This window comes from Microcebus murinus, chromosome 5 (genome assembly GCF_040939455.1).
Source record: "Microcebus murinus isolate Inina chromosome 5, M.murinus_Inina_mat1.0, whole genome shotgun sequence".
NCBI classification, from domain to species: domain Eukaryota; kingdom Metazoa; phylum Chordata; class Mammalia; order Primates; family Cheirogaleidae; genus Microcebus; species Microcebus murinus.
The window spans coordinates 33,502,769-33,524,837 of record NC_134108.1 but is presented as its reverse complement, the minus strand read 5'-3'; the positions used below and the strand labels follow the sequence as shown (position 1 = coordinate 33,524,837).

At 32.7% G+C, this 22,069-nt stretch overlaps 1 protein-coding gene across 9 annotated transcripts in view; it reads right to left on the bottom strand.

The window, feature by feature from the left end:
- Positions 1–22,069, bottom strand: part of PTPRK (protein tyrosine phosphatase receptor type K) — a 514,888-nt gene that overhangs the window by 23,820 nt on the left and 468,999 nt on the right. The window contains exons 14-23 of one of the 9 annotated variants that reach the window (XM_012736558.3): positions 20,510–20,648; positions 19,448–19,489; positions 17,420–17,449; positions 12,346–12,506; positions 10,467–10,502; positions 6,022–6,206; positions 4,223–4,310; positions 3,076–3,152; positions 2,863–2,880; positions 287–323 (exon numbers count right to left, since the gene is read on the bottom strand). In XM_012736558.3, the coding sequence (XP_012592012.1) occupies positions 287–323; positions 2,863–2,880; positions 3,076–3,152; positions 4,223–4,310; positions 6,022–6,206; positions 10,467–10,502; positions 12,346–12,506; positions 17,420–17,449; positions 19,448–19,489; positions 20,510–20,648 (813 nt within the window). The remainder of the gene's footprint in view (positions 1–286; positions 324–2,862; positions 2,881–3,075; positions 3,153–4,222; positions 4,311–6,021; positions 6,207–10,466; positions 10,503–12,345; positions 12,507–17,419; positions 17,450–19,447; positions 19,490–20,509; positions 20,649–22,069) is intronic. The other 8 variants (XM_076002975.1, XM_076002976.1, XM_012736560.3 and 5 more) reach the window with 8 other exon arrangements.

Here is a 22,069-nt window from a genome sequence, read left to right as displayed (position 1 = left end):
GTAATTTCTCTGTCCGCCATTATTGACTAAGGCTCTGAGATATCTGGATAACAAGGACCAAATCATAAAAACTACCAGCAACTTCTCTTTTACTTTTAATTAAAAAATAAATCAAGCTTAACTTTATGTAAGTCTTACATAGATTAAAAAAAAATTATACTATACAAATGAGTAAAGAGCAAGTGTTAGAAGAGCTGATTTTTTTCCAGTTAATTAAGATAAAATTGCAAAAACACCATATGGATGAATAAGCAAGTTTGTTTGTTCTTAACAGGCAAAGTTTTACCTTGGGTTGCAATGTAGTGACTTGGTCTCTGGTAGCCCTAAAATAGGAGAACAAATTGGTTATCATTTTACATCAGTATCAGAAATAAATGAATGAAGGCATAAAAAGATGAAGACAACCACCTGTTAAGATTAAGTTATAGTAAAAAATCCAGAAATGAGTAGTGAACACATAAGTTCACTTCTCAAACCTATGATATCTGAAAGGTAAACATAAAACAAAAATTAAATATTTAAAGGCTCTAATTAGAATATATATTGTATAATTGAGTTTGGTTTGCTATGGAATAACCTCATAGATTTTGTTTGATTTCACTAAAGTGTTTATGCCTTCATGTTAATCTTTAGTCATTCATTCCTAGTAAAAACTGTGTTTAAAAATATTAATTCTCATTTTATCATTCAAAAGTACAACACACTGCGTTACAAATGGACGAGGACATATTAGAACCATAAAAAAAATAACAGAACATTCCAATGTTAGAGCTGGACAATGCATGTGTGCATCAAATCAAAGTCCTGCTGAGATTTTTAGAGAATATTCCTATTCTATAATATGTTCAGTAATCTGCAAAAACTATTTTGTGTGTGCTAATAATGTTAATTTACACACACATAATTATAGGTACACACATATATAGGGAAAGAAGAATTTTTAAAAATGCATTTTATCCTGAATAAAAGTTTAGTACTTTTTTCCCCACAGTGTGCCAAAGTTTCAATAAAGAAATTATTCTTCATGAGCAATAAATTGTTAGTTGCTGTCAGTTGGTTTGAATTGCAACAGATCATGAGTTGCAAAAATGTTGATGATATGATAGGGTTAAATTTTGAATTTGTTGTGTGTTTATCAAAGGGCTTTAAGTCTGTGGTATAATCTGCCCACATTTTGGGGTGGGCAACTCAATACACACATGAATGCATGTAAACTGAGATCTCCAACCTACAAATCCATAGAGTGAGCATTATGCTGTTGTAAATTTGGAAGATTTCTATTTCTTAATATATCAACATAGTACAATGTTTTATGGAAAATTGTTTTCCAAGCTTTATGAGCATTTTATTTGTTCTTAATGAAAAATATACCAATTACAGAATACTTATATCTTTAAGAATAAAATAATGGGAAAGGAAAAATTATGAAACTGTGTAGTCATCAGCCAAAACGCACTGGGGTCTTAAGAAAAAGACTAGAAAATAAGTCTTATTTAGAATACAGTCCTACTGCATAAACCATAAAGTAGTATAATAAGCCTCCAGTGTACATGTCTTGGTAGAAAACCAAGGTTGAACTAAATAGGTAAGAACAATTACAAACTTGTCAGAGATTTGCTGATTTTTTTATTTTAAAGGTAGACCATCAACTTAGTTTTCCATGATGACATGTCTGATAAATTTAAATATTGAATGAGAGAAAGATTATGATCATAAATTTAACCAATATACTTATATGCTATACTTAATATATTAATTCAACTAAATAATTACAATTCTTAAAATAACTATAAACCATGAACCTAAAAGATGTGATGAAAATTATTTCCTATTTATGGAAATTAGAAAAAGTTGGGTCCTAAGTTTCAATTCTTTTACGTATATAAATGTTTGCATATATGCAAAACTCAATACTTCTACCTTTTGTCTTACAATTATGCGTATTTTGAATCGATTAATTTCAGCACACCTAGATTTTAACTGTTAAAAAAACAGGTGAAGTTTAATGAGTGCTAAACATGTGCTAACCACTGGGCTAAATGCTCAACATGCATTACTTCATTTAATTCTCACAACAGAGTGATAGGTTAGTACTATTATTATTGTCCCCACTGTAAAGATGAGGAAACAGGCACACAGAAAGAAGTAACATTCCCAAGATTTCCAGTGTGACTTTGAACCAGGTAGTATGACCAAATAGCCTGTCTTCCTTGCATGTATTATAATATATTGCCTCCTTAATACTATTTTATATTTTATTTGATAATTAGTTTCCCTTAAATAATTTGCATGTAGATATGTATGTGACCAAAATTTAACAGTGGAATATATGATCAAAACAAATTTTTTCATTTGTGTGATTTGATATATATGTGTGATATGGATATTTTACAATTGCAATTTAGTAATTATTTTGCCTGAGTAATTTCACTTTACGAGCCAATACCACACATCACAAAATAGTCTCCTTACTCATTTTTAACATCACAAGTCAAATGTAAAAGAGAAAATTTCAGCAACACTAATACACATCATACTATCCAGCTTCTCACATATGTTTGGGGAAGGGTAAGAATAAAAGCCAGAAACAGAAATCATCAACAAATAAAACTTGAGTACGTAATAAATTGTCAAAGCTAAAAATGGTCCTGTTTGTCTCAACAAGAAAAGGGAAGGAGGTAAAAATAGATCTTTACACATGTAAAAGAATTACAAAAAAATGAACATAGATATACTGTATGAAGCTAATTAGGTGAAGCATGCAGAGATAACTAGTAGTAAGCATTAGTAATAACTGTAATTAAGAATATTTATTTAAATATTTATAATACGGTGCTGTTATTTACATATAGTGATACTTACATCCCTGTACAGCCAAATCTACAGCCCAAACCAAAGTCAGGTGTGAAAGAAAGCACAACAACGTCAGTAAGTACTAGGACGTAGAACAAGGAAAAGTGTACAGTTTGTTCTTTATTTTAAAAAGCTAGCAATCACTTTATAGGTAACAACAAGCAAAAAAGTTCATGTATATAAGCCAATAAAATGGACATACTGAACTATAAACACACTTACATCGATATAGTTGGCATTAATGTAATCTGAGGAAGGATCATCCTCAACAGGTTGCAAAATTACTCTGGAGTGGTCATCTAAAATTTTTAATAATAAAACACAAGTTGTTAAATTTTCCCCGTTCTGAGACAATGCCATAGGTAGAGACTAAATAATTCAGTGGTTGCCAATAGTCTATTCATAGTATACTACTATCAAACTAGTCATTTGAAGAAATATAAGAACTTTAATGAGCTCATTACTTATTACAATTATAATATTCCATGAATAAAGTTTCAGTGACTTGCATCTTTATAGTCAGGGAGATTTTAGGGGACATGATAATGTCTGATACATCATCATTTGAGTCATACCTAAAAGAACTGAACTGGCCTTACTTCTAATTTGGCTTCTTGGTCGTGATTTTAAATGGGTGGGATCCTTTTCCTCTGTACTTGACAGCAAATGAGCCACAGAACTAGAAAGTGAATTTTGAATTCCTGCTCTCAACTTCTTATTCCCTGAGAGTCAAAGTTAAATTTTGATGTATTCATAAGATAACATTAAAATAATTTAAATTCTGAATAGAGTAGTCTAAGTAAATCAGCAACTAGTTATAAGTTAAGCTATCTGCTACTTTCCTTACTGCTCCTGTAGTTTTGTATGATAATGACTTTATTTATCCCGTGTATATATAATGAAGACTTAATCAGGAGGAAGTCTCTAATGACAAAAATAACATGCAGCAAGTGGAGTTCACACATTGGCTTCAATAAGAATTAAAGGCATGTGGAAAAAATAACGCTCCAACCTTGAATATGTTTGGTGGGAGCGATACAGCAATTTACGATAAAAAGATCTTCTTTTTTTCATTATCCTGATATTCTTAGCTGTTTAATAACACCCATGTATTTATGTACAAACATGAAATCAAACAGTAAGTTATCTCCACAGGGTGAAGAGTCTGAGTCAATTTAATTAATGAGGATGATGACAATTTCAGAGCCACTGCTAATAGCCAATGCTGTTTTAATATTAAATAGATTACTTTGTAAACAGATGCACCACTCTCTGGGATTCCATTGAAGTTTAAAACCATATAAGGAACTTTGCATTCATCTTTATACATATAATATTTACATGCAGGAAGAACTGTAGGGGAACTTACATGCTATAATGTTTCCATATCTGTTTTTTGCTCTATTTTGATCTTTTTTAGCTACATCCCAAGATGCTGACTGTCCTTCAAAGAAGCTCTGGGGAAAAAAAATAAACAAGCAGACTGAATTTAATTCCTTTTTAAAAAACCTGGTTTATCTGTTTTGAAGAGCTTAATAGTAAAAGCCATTTTGTCAGTGAGGGAGTCCTGTAGTAGTAAACAAGTTTTCATTCTCAGACCTCAAAGCTGGTTTGTTGGACTTGTACTTGTTCATCTTGGATTGGACTGAGTACAAAATAAAGACAAGAAATAACTTTGGAGAAAAAAGAGGCCTTGAAAGTATTTCAAATTTAAGATTGCTGTATCTTTGTGAGATAAAAGTAGAAAAAGCATCATTCTTTTTCTACAGATACTGAAAAATAGTGCATCAAAAACTGAAAAAAAAAATTATTTTAATGAGTATTATTTAAATGTGCATCTTTAGTATTTATAACAGCGAAAAGAAAACCTGCTTCCCACCATAATTATTCATTAAATTGTATGCAGTGCAACACATTTCAGTTTCTTTGAAGATCATGACTGAGTCTTTACAACAAGGGACCATATGAAAATTAAAGAGAGTCCTCTTCTCCCAGAATCTGGGAACAGATGAATATGTTGATTGGTTTAATTACTGTATGTAGCAATTTAAAATATGGGTATAGATGTCTTTTTGCTGAAAAACTTAAACTTTGCTCAACACAGGAAATAGGGTCTTCAAAGAGCCAACAGTCTTTGAAGTGAGGTACACAGGAATACACATGAAACGAACAAAAAGAACCAGCTCTGGCAGAATATTCTAATTCCTTGCACTTATTTTGTTAGCACAGCATTATGTTTCTGGTGTGTATCTAAAACTGATTTTTCCAAATTCAAAGAAAATTTTTTTCACTCCCAAATTAAGGTATACACGTAATCTGTAGGTAAAATGTATAGTTTAAAAAATTCTTCATGAAGTTGGACGTATTCTGGATGGGCTTTTAAAGCAAAGTGTTGCTTGAATTCTTTCACTTCAAATGTGTGTGTGCTGTGGTGTGTGCACGGGGAGTGGCTTGGCTTCCTCCCATGCCCCAACATAGCATTTCTCAGTAAGTGAAGGGTGGCAAAGGAATTTTTCCTTTTTGCTATATTATGTTTAGTGGAATGTTCAGTTTTAAATCACTTCCTTTGTAGGATAAATCCTGGTATTTTGGTTTGAGTAGGAAGGGGAAACAAGGTCGGAAGAAGAATTTCCCACAGCCTTCTTTGGGATTCTTAATGTTGTTTACCAGATTTTTCAGTGTTCTGTTTTTCTTCCCAGCCACCGTCAACCAATAATCCACAAAATAAACTGAGAGTGGCAAGTAGTACATTTAGAGCACAGAGCTTCATTTGATTTCTCAATCAGAGGGTCAACAAGCAAAGAGGCAGAGAAGTATCTGCTACTTAAGTCATTCAAGTGATAGAATCTATAATGGCATAATAGGACTCAAAGTATCTTGCCACTTGAGTTTTGATTGGGGACATAGAAGGTTTAACAAAGTGTTTTCGATAACATAGTGAAATAAATTATGCGATCCAACATTAAAAATTATTCTAATGAAATTGAACTCAGATAAGTCCCTGGGAAGAGCTTTCTCTTTTCAATTCCTTCCCCCTTCCCATATACACACTTGATTGCACACTCATAAACACTGGGTTAGAGACCCTACAGAGCAGTCTGTGCTTTGTGAACTTCTGCTGAGTATCATGGTTAAAAATCAAATTCAATACAGTATTAAAGCTTTCACCTCATATTCCTCTTTGAACCCATAGCTGTCTGATGTCTTCATGAGATTAATGTGCTGCAGTAAGTCGGCTACCCTGATGGCTGGGTGCAGCTGTCCCGTCTGGTAAGGGGATTCTGTCCCCTCGCAGAGGTAGCGAGGAACATCTAGAAGACGGCTGGACTCTGCTGTGGCGCTGTGGTTCTCATCTGGTATTTTTCAGATTCCAGAAGATTAAAAAAGAGACAAAGTTATCTTGTTTAATATATAGCCACGCAAAGATTTTAAGACCTTAAGACCTCTCTGATAACAGGAGGAAGGGAAAGAAATACCAGACAGTGTAGGCCTAGGGCAGCATCCCCATAAAGACAAAGCTCAAGGTTTGAGATCACAGTATATCCTGTGTGCATCAGCAAGACAGCAGATGCTGTGAGAGGCAGGGAGACATCTGATCCACCTTTCAAAAGCATAAGTGGGGGATTTTGCTGAGTTCTTATCTTTTCTTACATCTGCAGTCAAAGCAGTATCAAGATGTCAACCGGAGAGGTGTTTTCACTGCCCATTAAGTTGGACAAACTCCTTCCCACCCACATCCCAACTTCCCTCGGAAACCCGACCTAGGCAACCATCCCCACAAGGCTGCTCCTGCCCTGGTGGCACTGCTGTGTGCCCTACCTGCCACTGGGGCTTCTTACCACAACACTCTGGACTGGGAAATGTGAACATTTTACACGATCACCCCAACTCCGCTCTGTCTGCTAGCCAGGCTGCACATGCATTTACATTCAACCTCTTCCTCCTTGATTTGTTATTACGTGGTTTTTATTACAAAGAGATTTTGAGGCTCCTGGCCACTGTGTAAGGAAATCAAGGTATGTCTGAAGCAAAATGTGGGCACCTCCCCTGGAATTCTTCCCTGGCCCACCCAGACTGAGTTATAAAGCTCCTTTATGTTCCCAGGACTTCCTGTTGTCCTGCATGTCACTTCACTTGGCCCAGATTTAATCATTTATTTACTTGTTCATTTTACTCACTAAATTCTGAATACTTAGATTTTAGATTGTAGAGACAGAGTCATATTTTTCTTTTTATTCCTAGTGCCTGGTGCATAGTATTCAATAAATATTTCAATGAATGAGTTATTTGAAATCCATAGACTCCCTGACCACCCACATTTAAGTGTAGGACCCATCCCAGTTGTATTATTAGCTTAAAATGGAAAGAAACTTTTATTTCATTTTCTGTCATAAGAAGGAAGAAAAGAACAAGAACATTTTGCCTATGAAGAATAAACAGTATTTTAATGACCAGAGTACTAATCATTACAATTAGAAGCATGCTTATATTTATCACATTTAAACTTACCACTTTAAAAAAAAAAAAAAACAAATGTTGTAAGGGGTGTTACTTTGAAAAGCATTATAACTACCATATTCATTAACAGAAGAGAAAGTACACTTTTAGGGGAACTTTTGTTTTTAATGATAATGCATACTGTAGAAAATGATATTTAATTAACAGTTAAACATATTTCAAGTGCTGGTACATTTGCCTGTTCTATCACCAACTCTACAAATAGGATATGGCAAAAAATGAATTGTTGTCCCCATGATAAACATTTTTTCTTCCTGGAGAAGGAAAAAAAAAGAACCCTACAATCAGATTTGTGTGCCTCTATAATTTTAGCTTGATTGCATTTATCTTTACTCCCTCTTATTAAGCTGAATGCATTTTTTTTTTTTTTTTGCATTCCCTCCTAAAAATACCACAATGAATCAAGAAATCCCTGGTGGATTCTGTCGTGACCTAACCACCCAAGTGAATTTATGCCTTTTGCTCGGGTTTTGACCACCCTCTACATACAAACATTCGCTAGCAAACATGATTCATCAGAGTTTCCTCTTTTAACTATGAGACCACAGTCAATTGATCTACATTTGTTAAAATATTACAATCAATAGACTGACATAAAGAATTTATACATCTCCCCAGTAAAATTAAATTCAGAAGCAATTGATTTGGGCACTATTACAGAATATAGTTTAGGATGAGGAGTAAAGAGAACAGATAACATCAGAGAGGCAAAATGCAATCACCCAAGCTGGAAGAAGGCAGCCAGGGCTCAGAGGAGCAGCCCAGCGCTCACACTGGACCTGCTGCAGCAGCAGAAAATTTACAATTGTAAAAGGCTCAGTGAGAAACACAGAATTCAACCATATTCCAAATCTTACAGATGATTGTGTCCCAATATGAAATAGACAGTGCCTTTTGTTTTGCATTAAGCTTTAATACAGAAGTACAATGAGCAGTAAGGTCTTTAAAATCATAACATATGAATTATTAATCTCAATACATTTCCACCTCATTAAACCACCTAATAATGTGACTAGTAGTGAGGGTACAGGTACTAATCATTATCCTTATTATACATTTAAGAATAATAACTTCAAATACATCCTTGATTGAAAGGTTTTCTAGATTTCTTTGAAATACACTTACCTGTTATAGGGACTTAAACCCAATGAAGCAGTAAAACACAAAAGAAAAATATGAATCAATATGAAAAGTTTCTAAGCCCTTTAAAATCAGTATGTAAATATTAATATCAAGCAATATTTGAGATGATTTCAGAAATTGTGTTATAAATAAAGAATCAATTGGATGCAAAACTGTAAACACCACAATCCCAAGAATGATAAAAAATGTAACAAATCATTTCTATATCTACTATGATTAATGAGAGATTTAGCTTTTAAAGAATGTCAATTTTTTTTAAAAAAAAACAACCAGCTTGACTTTCAAAATGAAATAAAATGCATGATGAATGTTTATACAACTACATTTTACGACTCTATTGTGTTAAATCTAGCTTTCCTTAAACACAAAATCCCTTTTCACAGTGAAAATTGTTAAAATAATTGTATAAACTGTATAGTCTGTAAAACTCAAATACATTATCTCATTTTCTCTTTATAAAACCTTGTAAAAAATGTATGGTAGGAATTATTATATTGATTTAAAGATGAGAAAGGAAAGATGTAAGGTGTTTTTATGAGTTCATATTGTAAATCCACAAGAGGACGGAGACTTAGACTTAATTCTACACACATGTAGAAAATTACTATAATGAAATCTTAACATTTAGGCAACTATTTTTTCCTAAAGGTTTTCTCAATATTTAAATTGAAATTACTTATTAATTTGATACTGACAGGCTTCTACAGTGCTCAACAGAAGATGACATTTTCAGAGGCATTTGGTGCCTCCCCACTGATCACTATTTATGCCCTACATGATCAGGCCACCCTGAGGGACAAATCCCCCAGTTCGCTTCCCTGTCATTATTGGTATGGACATCAAAGAGAGAGAGCAGTCCGAGACAGGAGCATTGACTTTCAGATTCTTTCAGCATATATATTTTTGTATCAATTATAAAATTATAATTTTAGTTGTTTATTTTAGTGAATAAGAGGTATATTTTACTTAACTGAGTTACTTGCATTGCTTCAAAATATTTTAAAAATGTAATTGATCATTGAATATGTGGATAACAAAATCATGCATAAAATGTAAGTTTTATGTTTATAAGAAATAATAAATATTAATAACCAACATGACACTTGGTAATTTTTAAGATATATTTCTCTGACAATTTCTATATTTCTTTGGTTAAATCTTAATTAGAAATAGGTAAAACTGATATGGAACTTACGAACATAGAGGCAAGCTGGTCATGAATCATATAATTTAGTCAAGGAATAGGGTAATCATTGAAATTAAACCCATTCCATTCTTAAATATATAGCTGGATTTAAAAATTAATGTAATTTATCTGAAAAAGCCTTAATCATCACTAGCAATAACAGTTTTCTTAGATGTTATATGGTGGTAAACCAAGTGGCCTATTCTAAATTTCTTGAGACAACACTACTTATTTTGTAAGGTTCATGCAGAATGCTGAACCCCGCATCAAAACTCGAACAACTTTACCTACATTTATAAATTCCTAATACAGACAAAAACTAAAGCAAATGCACACAATCATAGTGCTTACTTGTAAATGTATTATATTGCTAGAAAATAGGAAGATTTAGAAAATCCCTTTCTATCAGGTAGACTTTTTTCTATGAACTGGTTATGCAGGCAGCACCAGTCCCTGAGATCTGTACATTTCAGTTCATTCTATTATACTAACTTGGATATGTTAACATTAGTCATACATTAAGGGTCACTGTACTCTAAACCTAATAGAACCAAGAATTTAAAAATGCATTGCTTTAAACAGTATACCTTGCTAATTTGATATCCACTAGATATGATTGGGTTGAACAACACAGCTCTTTGATAAGATCATGGCGGTATATTTTCAAACTCAAGCTGCTTCCCGCACTGTAAATAATTACTATGTGGACAAATGCAAGAAGGTGTGATCCATGCAATAAAAAGATGATAAAGATTTAGAGCCTCACCTAACACAGCAGTCGGTACAAGTGGATCATTGGGCACTGTAGGAAAATAAAGCTCATGAAGGAATATATTGCTCTAAAGTTATATTTTAACATCTTTTTCTTTAAAATAGATTTATGCTTTCTTAAGAAATATAATATTAAACTTTCTTTGATTACTGTATCCTGCAAAGGTAAAATTCTTTCTTTCAGCTTGGGTTATCTCTAAATATCAAGAAAAGTATATCTATAATTATGGTTTAGTACTCTGTTCAATTTAAAAAGCCAGAAGATTCAACTTGACATTCTAAAGATTATAAAGTTAGGAGAAAAGAAACCATGCATTTTAGATCTATCAAATGTAAGGTATTTAGAGAAGTAATTATCTCATATTCATTCCAAATAAATTTTTTCAGTTAACTGTGGGAAATAGAGATAATCATTTCTCTATTTTCATAAGTAGATATTTATAGTTACACTGCTGAGTTCAAACTTCTTAATAGGGTCCTAACATAGGCAATAGGTAAAAAATTTGGGGAACCAAAATGCTTTCAAATCTGTAATTGGTTAAATATTCAATCAAGTAGTTAGAGAGATGATAAATCTATATTTTCAGCACAACTAACTTTCAACAATAATAGTATTTCATGCTATTCACTATCATTTATCTTATAGTGAAATAAAAATAAAATTAGAGAGGTACTATCATGATTAAAGCTACATTCCCAAATGACTTATCTATAGCATTTCTAACTACTAATTTCGTGTAGATATATAACATGGAAAATGACAGGCTGCATTTAGGGATAATAATTACTGAAAAATTTCACTAAGCTGAACACTTCAGAAAAAGTTTCCCTCTTTGAAAAGACATAAAAACATATAACCCATAAATACTTTGTTTGCAATCTTACTATACTACATATGTTTGTAATCCATATAGGAAAAAAATAGTTCTGTTGTTGACTTCTTTCCTTATACCCATGTTTTCCAAACTGTGGTAAGCATATCTCTGGGATCTATACAAATGCCACAAGACCCAAGATACACAAGGCCAATGATAAACCCCATCTGCCTACCTCAAGCATCAATTTTACTTAAGGATCTGAAGAAACAAAGTTAGGTAATTTAGCTTAAATTTAATTAACTTAAAATTAACATAGGCATAGAAGAGAACATAAAATTCATAGGAAATTTGAAGATAAACAGTAATTCAATCTAGGATAATTATTCAAATCATCTGCTGTTAAACATCACATTAGTGGATATATTTTAAAAGTCCTGCCTTCAGAGATCAACATTAGGAATTCTTAAGATGGATAGATAGATGGATGAATTTCACAATTTTCTGCAAAGCCTCCAATTAAAGCATACTTTTGGACTTCATACTAGATACTTATGAGTATGTAGATTAATCTGGCCCCTAGTTAACTTTTTAGTGCTGACATTCTCCAAAAGTTCATAGTAGACTATTTTAATGGAATGATTTTACCCATGCCAATAATTCCCAGAAAGAAACATTGTTTTGTCTTATTGCAAAAGAAACTATCTTACACTAAGGAAGATGAAAATGGCAAAATAATTATAAATTCTAAGAGGAACTAATTTTATGTAGGCAATCACATATTTTAACTTAACGCAATGACATATTATATGGCCTGAGTGTTTTAAGTTTGAAATTTCTCATATGATACAGTAATAAAATTTATATAGCTTAAAGTTAAACTAAACCCAGTATCAACTCTGCAAATAATCCTTTTTGTAAATTCCGTAACATCCCTTTTTCTCTATCTGCTGCTTCTTTATTTCTTACTCTCTCTTACTATTCAAAAGGTAATGTGGAATTCAAAGTGAACTTAATGAGACTCAAAATCATTTATTATAATTTTAAGGAAGAACTTACATCTTGGACTAAAATTATGTTGATCCATGAAAGTGATGGAAAGAGGATCTTCTGCATGCAAAGTGCTCTGATCAGCATAACTTCGGTCCATAGCATTCACCATATGAGTCATCTCCTGCCGGGTGTTCCCCATAGCATCTTTGCGTTTTTTAGCAAGCTTGCTGCCAAGGCAAGTACAAAAGGGAATCCTTAATGTGAGATTTGAAGGAGAGTTGACACCAGCAATAAGCAGTTCAGGTGAGCCCGAGGATAAAGTTATAGACATGGTTCAGAAACCTTAAGACCTGATCATAATTTCAGGAATTAAGTTTGACATTGAAACAGTTATATTTGTTGGTTGCTATGAAACTGTTTTGTCAGATGGATATATCAGTATTCACACTGTCAACCCAAACTTCTCATCATTTCTTGTGTTTTATTGTTATCCATAAAATAAATATCATAAAAATATAACTGTATGTTATTAAAAATATTAAAAAATACTTCCTTACTAGAGTAGTTCAAGGAAAATTTAAGCTAGGGCTAAGTTTTGATTTTCCTCTTGGGTGATTAATGCTTTTGGTCAACTTTTAGAAGTTCTTAGAAATAACATGACTATTTTTTCAAGTTTATTTTGCTATAGCCACCCAATTAAAAAGACAAAGAAATGTCCCATTCTTCATTCTTTGTGTCATTACTAAGTAAAAAATGCAACATGTGTAACTTTAACACATTTAGCAACATATTTATACCATTAATCAAAACCTCATCTGAAAACTTTTAGAATCAACCACAGCTAGAATGATTCAAATACACACAAATACGTGGGATTAAATCACATACTATGTATGAAAAGCACAGAGAAAAGTTTATAACATGGTATGTAAAGGAACTATGCAAATTATGATCCTCTTATAGTATTGACATGATCAAATACTAAAAATGTGTGTTAGAACCAAATGGTAAAGTATCAAATGGTAAAGTATCCAGTACAGAAATGCTTTATAAATGCTGCAGGACAAATAATTTAGGGGATTTGGAAATTAGCAGCATTAGAATTATGAACTACTCAAATATTAACATTTTTAGCTTACATATCAAGGATGTAAAATACATTATGGTTCTTTGTGAATGTTACACATGAAACATACAAGGAAAAAAGCTACTAAAGGTATGTAAAACATTTAAATCACATGAACAGTGTAATTTATATATTATATAAAGATACTTTAAAAACCTGTACAAGGCACATTATGTTATTAAATTTACAGCAGCAGTTTATGTTGCCTTGGAATTATTCTTAAATTGTTTTAAGAACATGATTTCTCAGCTAGACCATAAGCTATTTTCTTCTCATCTTCATTAGTATCTAAACTAGAGTAATTGTACTATAAATACTACAAAGTCTCATTTAATTGATTGAGTTTATATCCAAAGAAGTTTCCTTTAAAAAATTAATCTAGTGATTTGAGGACTGTTCTCGTGTAGGCTATTTTTCTCCAAAACTTACAGTACTTGGGTTCAAGGGGACACATAACAAGCACACACAACACATTGACACAGCAGATCTGACACTATCTTGTTTAGAATACTCATAAACTATGATTTAGGGGCGCAGATAGCTTTATTTTCTTAACAAAATAATAATAATAATCACAGTATTAGTAATGAGAAAACAATGACAACATTGTAACAAGAGCTACGACCACCACCACTACAACTACCACTACACCGTCACTACCACTAGCACCATCATTTATTAGCAATATTTACTTTATACATTGAAAGAACTATTATCTCTTTTTCTAGGCTAGGGGGCAAAAGTCCTGTACAAATGCATAGGTCTCAGATGGGGAATATAAATGAGTGCTGCTGCCAGTAAGGAAGGGTAATGACTGTGACAAAGTGGAGAGCAGCTTGGGGTCTACTTGCTTAGATGACTAGTGGCCTTTGGTCCCAGTGTTGAATTTCTGATATACACTTTTTTTCCCCAGAGACAAGCCATGAATCTGATTGTTTACATTCATTTTCTTGACTATTTTCAAGTGGTTTTAGTTTTTGAAACAGTGTATAGGGCCTAATTAAACATCATCGGGTCATATTTAGCCTCAAGACTTCCATTTTCCAAGGTTTTGTCTAGGCCATCATATAGAATGTTTGTTCTTTAACCTACGACGTTCTTTTGCCTCTAATATCTGGCTAACTTCCCTCTGTTCTGTCTCAGCTTGATAGATACTTCATCAGGGAAGCTTTGTATGACTGATTCTAGCACAATGGGTCTCAAGTTAGGTTTCGAGACTAGGTGTTTCTATACCACCAAGTTCTCCCCCTATGATAACACTCTTCATGTATCATTGCAAGTATCTTCTTATTGTTTTCCCTACTGTGTGTTCTGCAAAGAGAAGGATCATCTGTATATCCCTGGCACTTGGAGCAGTGCCTGGCACATAGCCGGCACTCAATAAATACTTGTTGAATAGATAAATTAGGCCTGTTATATGCTTAGCACTTTTCATTTGTTAAGCCAATTCTCAGATCAACCCACTGAAAAAGATGTAACAGTTCTAATTGTATAGATAAGTTCAAGACTCAGAGGAGTTAAATAATTTGCCCAAGGTCATTTGTCTACCAAGCAATAAAGAATGACCTGGTTCCAAAGCCTAAGCTCCTATATCTAGTGGCTTACATTTTTTTAATTGCCACATTACAAAGTGCTATGATATAAAGCACTACTTAACTCTAGCAGTTAAACATTAGTTGTTATAAATTTGAGAAGAATATGAATATAGCAGATGTTCTACCATTTGTAAATTCTAAAACAGCAAGAACATAGTTTAAGAAATAATTTCCAGTTTTTGTTTCTTGGGCATGAAGAAAGAATGAATTCATTTCTCAAAAAAAAAAAACATGAGAGATTGAATTGGATAAAAATAGCATAAACTGAAATTTGGATTCAAAATAATACTCACATTTTGAAGATGAGCCATTCAGAGTAAATAGAAAAGGCTAGTTTAAACCTTGAAACTTTACTTTAAAATATGTCCAAATATATGTATTTCATGATTGGGGAAAAACAAAGAGTAATGAATTTGTCAAGTGCATGACAGGTTGGAGTTCGCATGCAACGAAGGACTTTTACTTTTCAGCTTTATAAACCTAGATTACTTGACAAATCAGGGGGGAATACAACCTTTACTAATATCTCCCAGCCATGCATTATCAGCTTTCTTCTTATACCTGAATCCTCACAACAACCCTGTGAGGTAGGCTTTCATTCCACCTCTTACAAAACAAAGAAAAATTAACATAAGTGTTAAGTGTTTTGATTTAAAACTGATAGTTACTATGACAATGCCAATGAATATTACTGTAAAATTTGCATCTGGTTTTAAGATCTACTTAAATTTATTTTCACTTTTATAAAAATACCCCTTTAATTCAGATTAGCTTTACTAGGTATGTTTCAGTAGCCTTTAAAAGCATATTTCTGTGACACTCTTTCTGGTTATGATTAAAAAATGCCAGTAGCCCTAAGTATTACAGTAACATTGGCATAACCTGCTATATTGTCTGGAACACAGAAATGTCATCCATCCACCAAAAAGGGAGTCCCATTCTAATATTAGAGATACATCGATGGCTAATGGTAAGCTTACTGACATTCTCATAATTAAATACTTATTGATTCCAGTATGTTTGATGCTTTGTCTCCCCCTGAGCAAGTGGCATAATAATGTGCACTTCAGGACAGTTAAGCAGTTCATTTTGCAACTACTTGAGTTTGACAGATGTGCAAATGATTTTCATTATCAAAGCTGCCAACAGCATAAACTTCTGCAGGTGGATGAATGGGTGGGCCATAAAGGGGGAAAGTGCTCCATCACTGTATGAAATGGTACAGTTAATTACCTCTGGCTTCATCAAACACGATTTAAAAAGGATATTATGATTCATCACAATAAGCTAGAAGCACTCTTAGTTTATATGTGCTTGTTTTAGCAGATTTTGGGAAGCCAAATGTTTATAATATTTAAAATGCTGGCAGAATTGTGTTATAGTTATGGAGACTCTTACAAAGTTCTGTTGTAGAGCCAGTTGAAATTTACCTAGTGATTTAAATGTTGTGGGATATATGGCCCAAACATGAGCAATTTCAATCCTTAAGCACTGAAAGGTGGTAGACCAAATATTGGTCAAGCCAAGTCCAAGCATGCTTTGTTGTATCATTCCTTTGGCCCTAGCATATAAGGTGATAAACCAAAAATGACTCAGGAAATAGAATGGACAATCCTCTCCATCCTTATCCAAATGAGTATTCCATACCCAAGTCTAAGATGAGTCATAGACTCTGGAAGAAAAAAGTAGCTACGTGATACCTATGTTAGTTCCTAAGTAGGTTGACAAAAAGTTTATTTGGCCTTGGTTTTAGAAAAACTTTGTCCTATATTTAAGCTGTAATAAACAAAATCATTTTTTTCTCTAAAAAGAATTTTTATTTTTTTGTTGCTACAATGTATAATTTTTTTCACCTATTCTTTTTTTTTTTTAAGAAGAGCACACTGATGGGCTTCGTAGCCAGACAAAAGGTGTTCTGAAGTGATAATCCATCCTGGATTCCTAGAAATATGGAGAGAGATGTTATCACATGCAGACTTGATCTGATTTGCATCCCATGAAGGCATTCTGAGTGTTCTCCTATAAATACATCATGTGGCTCATTTCGTCAAACATCATGGTGCTATGTAAAGACGGGGATTTGTGAGTTACAACCACTATCTGTACTTTACCAGATGAGTGAAGTGCAATATTGCTAAGAGAAGGTACAGGTTTGACTTCAGTAAATAAATGATGTTTTTGGCTGTGGACTAAAGCTACTTATGGAAAATTATAAATAAAAAGTAGCTGAACATACAGAAATACAATATCCCTTTTAAAAAAGATTAGCAAAATATAGGTAATAAAGTTTATAGTTTTAGCATCCAGATAAACATTTTTTGAAATGACACCAAAATTGCAAAAATTCTGTTTTGTTTTTGAAAAGGGATACTGCATCTTTAACACATGTAAAGTTGTACATCACCCATTTTCTACTTACAGGTAGTAGGAGTAAGAATAGTAGCTCCTCCTGGCAAGCAAATCACAGACAGTGGAAAAAGAGAAGCAATGGTGAATGAAAAGCGTGACTCTGTCACATTCAATAAAGCAGAAAAATGTGCGTTAAAAAATAAAATAAAATAAAATTCATGTTTTTTTGCTTTGCATTTCAATTTGCTCATGCACTGTTAGATTTCTTTTGCCATGCAATTAAACAGACAGATATGCAGTAGAAAAATAAAATTTAAAATACATAATTTGGAAAAAAATAACATGCTGACATTTCTCTTATAGCCAAAAAATTGAAAAATTAAATGGATTGTGTATTTTCAACATGCAGTTAAGCATAATATCATCCATTATCATCTAAATATGTGACAGATGGAACAGCTGTGTATAGAACTTGTGTACTATATAGACTATTTTTATTTAAATGCAAACATAAAGATCTATCATGTTAATATATCATATATGCAGAATACCCAAATTTTTATAAACAAGTTAGTTAGTATAACATAATGGTACACAGGTATATACATATGTGAATATACATATGCACCATATACTATATATACACAAAGATATTTCTACAGTAGATGCATGTGAATATGGTATAATACACAAACATTTACTGTACTGAAACATAATTTAAAATTTATGTTTGAATTATTAACATGTTCGTGCTGCGCATGTAAAATATAATACATAACCAATGGAAAAATGGCATACATTTGGAAATAATTCAACAGCAATTAAATTAAAAAATGACATTGCGTTTTGAAAGATGCAATATCCCTTTTCTTAGCCTAAAAACTTACTTTATATGTACCCTTAGCTGTAAAACTTTACTCAATTGAATTCCAAACCATTCTTTTACAACACAAAACCAAAAATACATGGAACTTTTTTCAACATAAGAAGTACACCTACATATATTAATCTCAGTGAGTGACTAAGCCTTGAGATATTCAACAATTTCCCATTAAAATGCAGATAATGAGATGCTAAAGTAACTTGCTTTTCCATTATTTTAATATAAATTTAGATATTAAAAGGGAAACTATATTATATACTAAAAGTTTTAAGGTAAAGTTGATAATACCCAATGCAATAGTGTTACAATATGTATGCTTTTACGTGTGTATAATAAATATATTGTGATTAAAACATACATGATACATGTGTGACACACACTCCGTATGTGTAAAAATCATTACAAAGTTGCTTAGGTTAGCAAGGGGTTCAAGTAACGTAGATATATTATATATCGGAAGGTAACATACCTAAATATGGAACTTTACTTATCTATAAATTGCAACTTTTCCTAGTCATAGAGGTGATGGTGAGGAAGAGAAGCAAAAGCCTTGCATATTTTCCATCAAAATACAATCAATTAAAGCATAATTATGAAAACTCAAATGTTAAATATTTTAAGGAGAGGCTCATTAATCCTTTAAAATATGAACCAGAAAAAGAATTTGTTAGATTATGCAATTTTAGAGAGCTGTCAGAGCATTTTACCCCCCAAAATCTTGCTTAGTGATGGTTTTAGCATACTTTAGGAAATTTATTTTTCTATTTGTTTTGTTTTTCCCAAAACAGAGAGCCATGGATAAGGAGGCTATTAAAACACGTTAAGTGTTTTCAAATAAATGACAAATAAAACTGATATGTTTAACCCACTTGTAACTGAGGGACATAATCGGAAGCCACTTTCATAAAGCCCATATCCAATTTGAAGTGACTGGAATAATTTTAATTGTGAAGCAATGTTAATTAACTCTGCTCTCTAAACTGTTTTAGTTAACTCTCCCAATACAAATTTAAACTAAAAAGAAACGTAAGATCTGAAGATAGTTGAAGGTTTTATTGATCTTTATTGGCAAATTTTTATTACTGAAATATTTAAATCTTTTTGCCTCACATATGATGTATTTTCCAACCACAGAGGGAGACAACAGCAAGAGAAAGCACTGTTTGGGGAAAGCACGTATGTAGCTAATTTAACACAAAACACTATAATGCATACCTAATGTTTCTAATGCAGATGTGTCTTCTCCAACATATATATCTCCAGGGGATAATTGTAAAGAGGCAATATATTAAAATAAACTCTGATGGAATCATTAAAACATGTAGTATGAGTCTTATCTATAATGTTAATGCTTTATTTCAAGTATAAAATGATTATAATAGTATCTTAGATGATTTAATGTAATATAAGCAACATCATTTATTGTATTATGCAATAGAATTCATAAATTACAACCACTTCTATACACCAAACTATTTTAGGACCGTACTCTGCATGTGAAGATTGTTTTAAAAAGTCCTTCCAAATTGTAGCATTATCCAAAATACATGACTGGAAAGATTAGAGTGCTCTATTAGTTTCTCAGACTATGCCTTACAGAGAGTGACATTTCATATAATGGACAAAAGCTCATATTATAAAAACTGTATCCTTTCAAATGTTTTCCAGAGGAATATACTTTCTTTTCCAGAACAGTATTCAGTTTAAATTCTAGCAGTTCTTAGTATCTTCATATAATTCCAGAAGATGGCGATATTGTTTGATATAGTATAAAAAATTAATATTCAATTAAAAAATTTTACTCTCCATTTTAAAAGGCTGAAATTTTTAGGCTATCAATATTTAATATACCAGTTTACTAAATATGGTTATATTCTTCTCATATCTTATTGTAGCCAAGATTTAGAAAAATACAGAGTGAGAGTATAAAATAATTCATAGTATCAAGTATCAAAATAAATCCATATTTTGCCATTCTTAATAACACTTCAAATACAAGATAAATTAATACCTCAAGCACATTTGCATTTGAAAATTTAAATTCTTACATTAATTTCAAGGTTAAATTAGTAAAAGTTATATCTAAAATTCAACTGCGAATAACCAAATGAAAATTTATTTAAAAATATATGTGCGATAGACTCAGATGCTGGCAACATTGTTAAAATTAAATTCTTCTTACTGTTTGTTCTAATGTAAAAGAGCTTGGAGAAAAAATTTTTTTAAACTAGCGACATGAAGGGTAAGTAAGTGGGACACGACAATACCAGGTCTTACCTCTTTTTTACAATTAATATGACAACGAGGAGGAGTAGGATGAACACCAAAATTCCGGCACTAATTCCTGCTATTTTCACCACTCTGTCTGTCTGCTTGGCAGGATCTGGAATCACTTCTGGTTCTTCTGTTGCTGCTGCTAAACAAATCGAAAAAATCAGTTACTGAAAGCAGCTAATTATTCCCCCCTCCCCAAATTATTCCCAGCCAAAAATAAGAAGACTATTTGTTTATTGTATTTGGATAATAATAACCTGAAAATATAAATACAGAAGCATGCTAAACCCCAGCATAAGATTTAGGATTGAGATGGAGAAAAGCTTTCTACTGAAGGTTTTGTTAGCACAAAAAAATAAAAATGCAGAAATAAGTATCAAAGGGAATGGTGAGTTATTTTTCTCTAAATGTCCTTAAAAGTCAGAACACAAGATTTTTAGCACATGGTACAGTGGAAAGAGGGGTTCAGATTTAGACATTCGTTTTGTTTATCAGCAAACATTTCTTTTTTTTTTTTTTTTTTTGAGACAGAGTCTCGCTTTGTTGTCCAGGCTAGAGTGAGTGCCGTGGCGTCAGCCTAGCTCACAGCAACCTCAAACTCCTGGGCTCCAGTGATCCTTCTGCCTCAGCCTCCCGAGTAGCTGGGACTACAGGCATGCGCCACTATGCCCGGCTAATTTTTTATATATATATCAGTTGGCCAATTAATTTCTTTCTATTTATAGTAGAGACGGGGTCTCGCTCTTGCTCAGACTGGTTTCGAACTCCTGACCTTGAGCAATCCGCCCGCCTCGGCCTCCCAAGAGCTAGGATTACAGGCGTGAGCCACAGCGCCCGGCCAGCAAACATTTCTTGACTCAAATGCAAGGTGCTGTGCGCTTGGTGCTGTAAGGCAGCTTCAATGATACTTGTCTGGGACACAAGGGGTTAGGTTAAATAAATACATAGTCTCACTGCTAGAGGCATGAGTTTATGATTTAATATATGAGATTTAAGATGAATAGTTGGTTTGGCAGAAGAAGAGAATAAGCAAAGAAAAACAGATATAGCAAGGAATATTTCATATACTCTTACCAAATAAAACTCAGATAACAAAACTGAGTAGAACTCTGAGATGATTAATTTATAAAATTCTTTGTATGCCCTAACTTCATTTCTTTATCAAAACCACGCCCACTCCCCATATACCCAATTAAAATGATAAACTGTAATAAATTTACAAGCCCCAGTAACTCTCTGAAGACATTTCCTTTTTACCTCATTTACCTTAAAAACTGGCAATGAAAGTACTATTATCTACATTTTATAGATTAAAAAAAGTAAGGCTTAGAGAGATAAGGATAGATTATAAATTGCTCGAGGACAGAGAAAAAATCTAATACATCTTCTGTCTTTTAACACAGCATTTCTCAATGTTTCCAGATCCACAGCCACTCCTGCTCATAATCTGAATAACAAGAGCCAAAGTGATTCTTAGGATTAGGAACATTGGGGAAACTGCCTTAAACCACTGGTCACAGCCAGCTGGTCACAGCCAGCGTCAGCGTCTTGCATTTGGAGTCA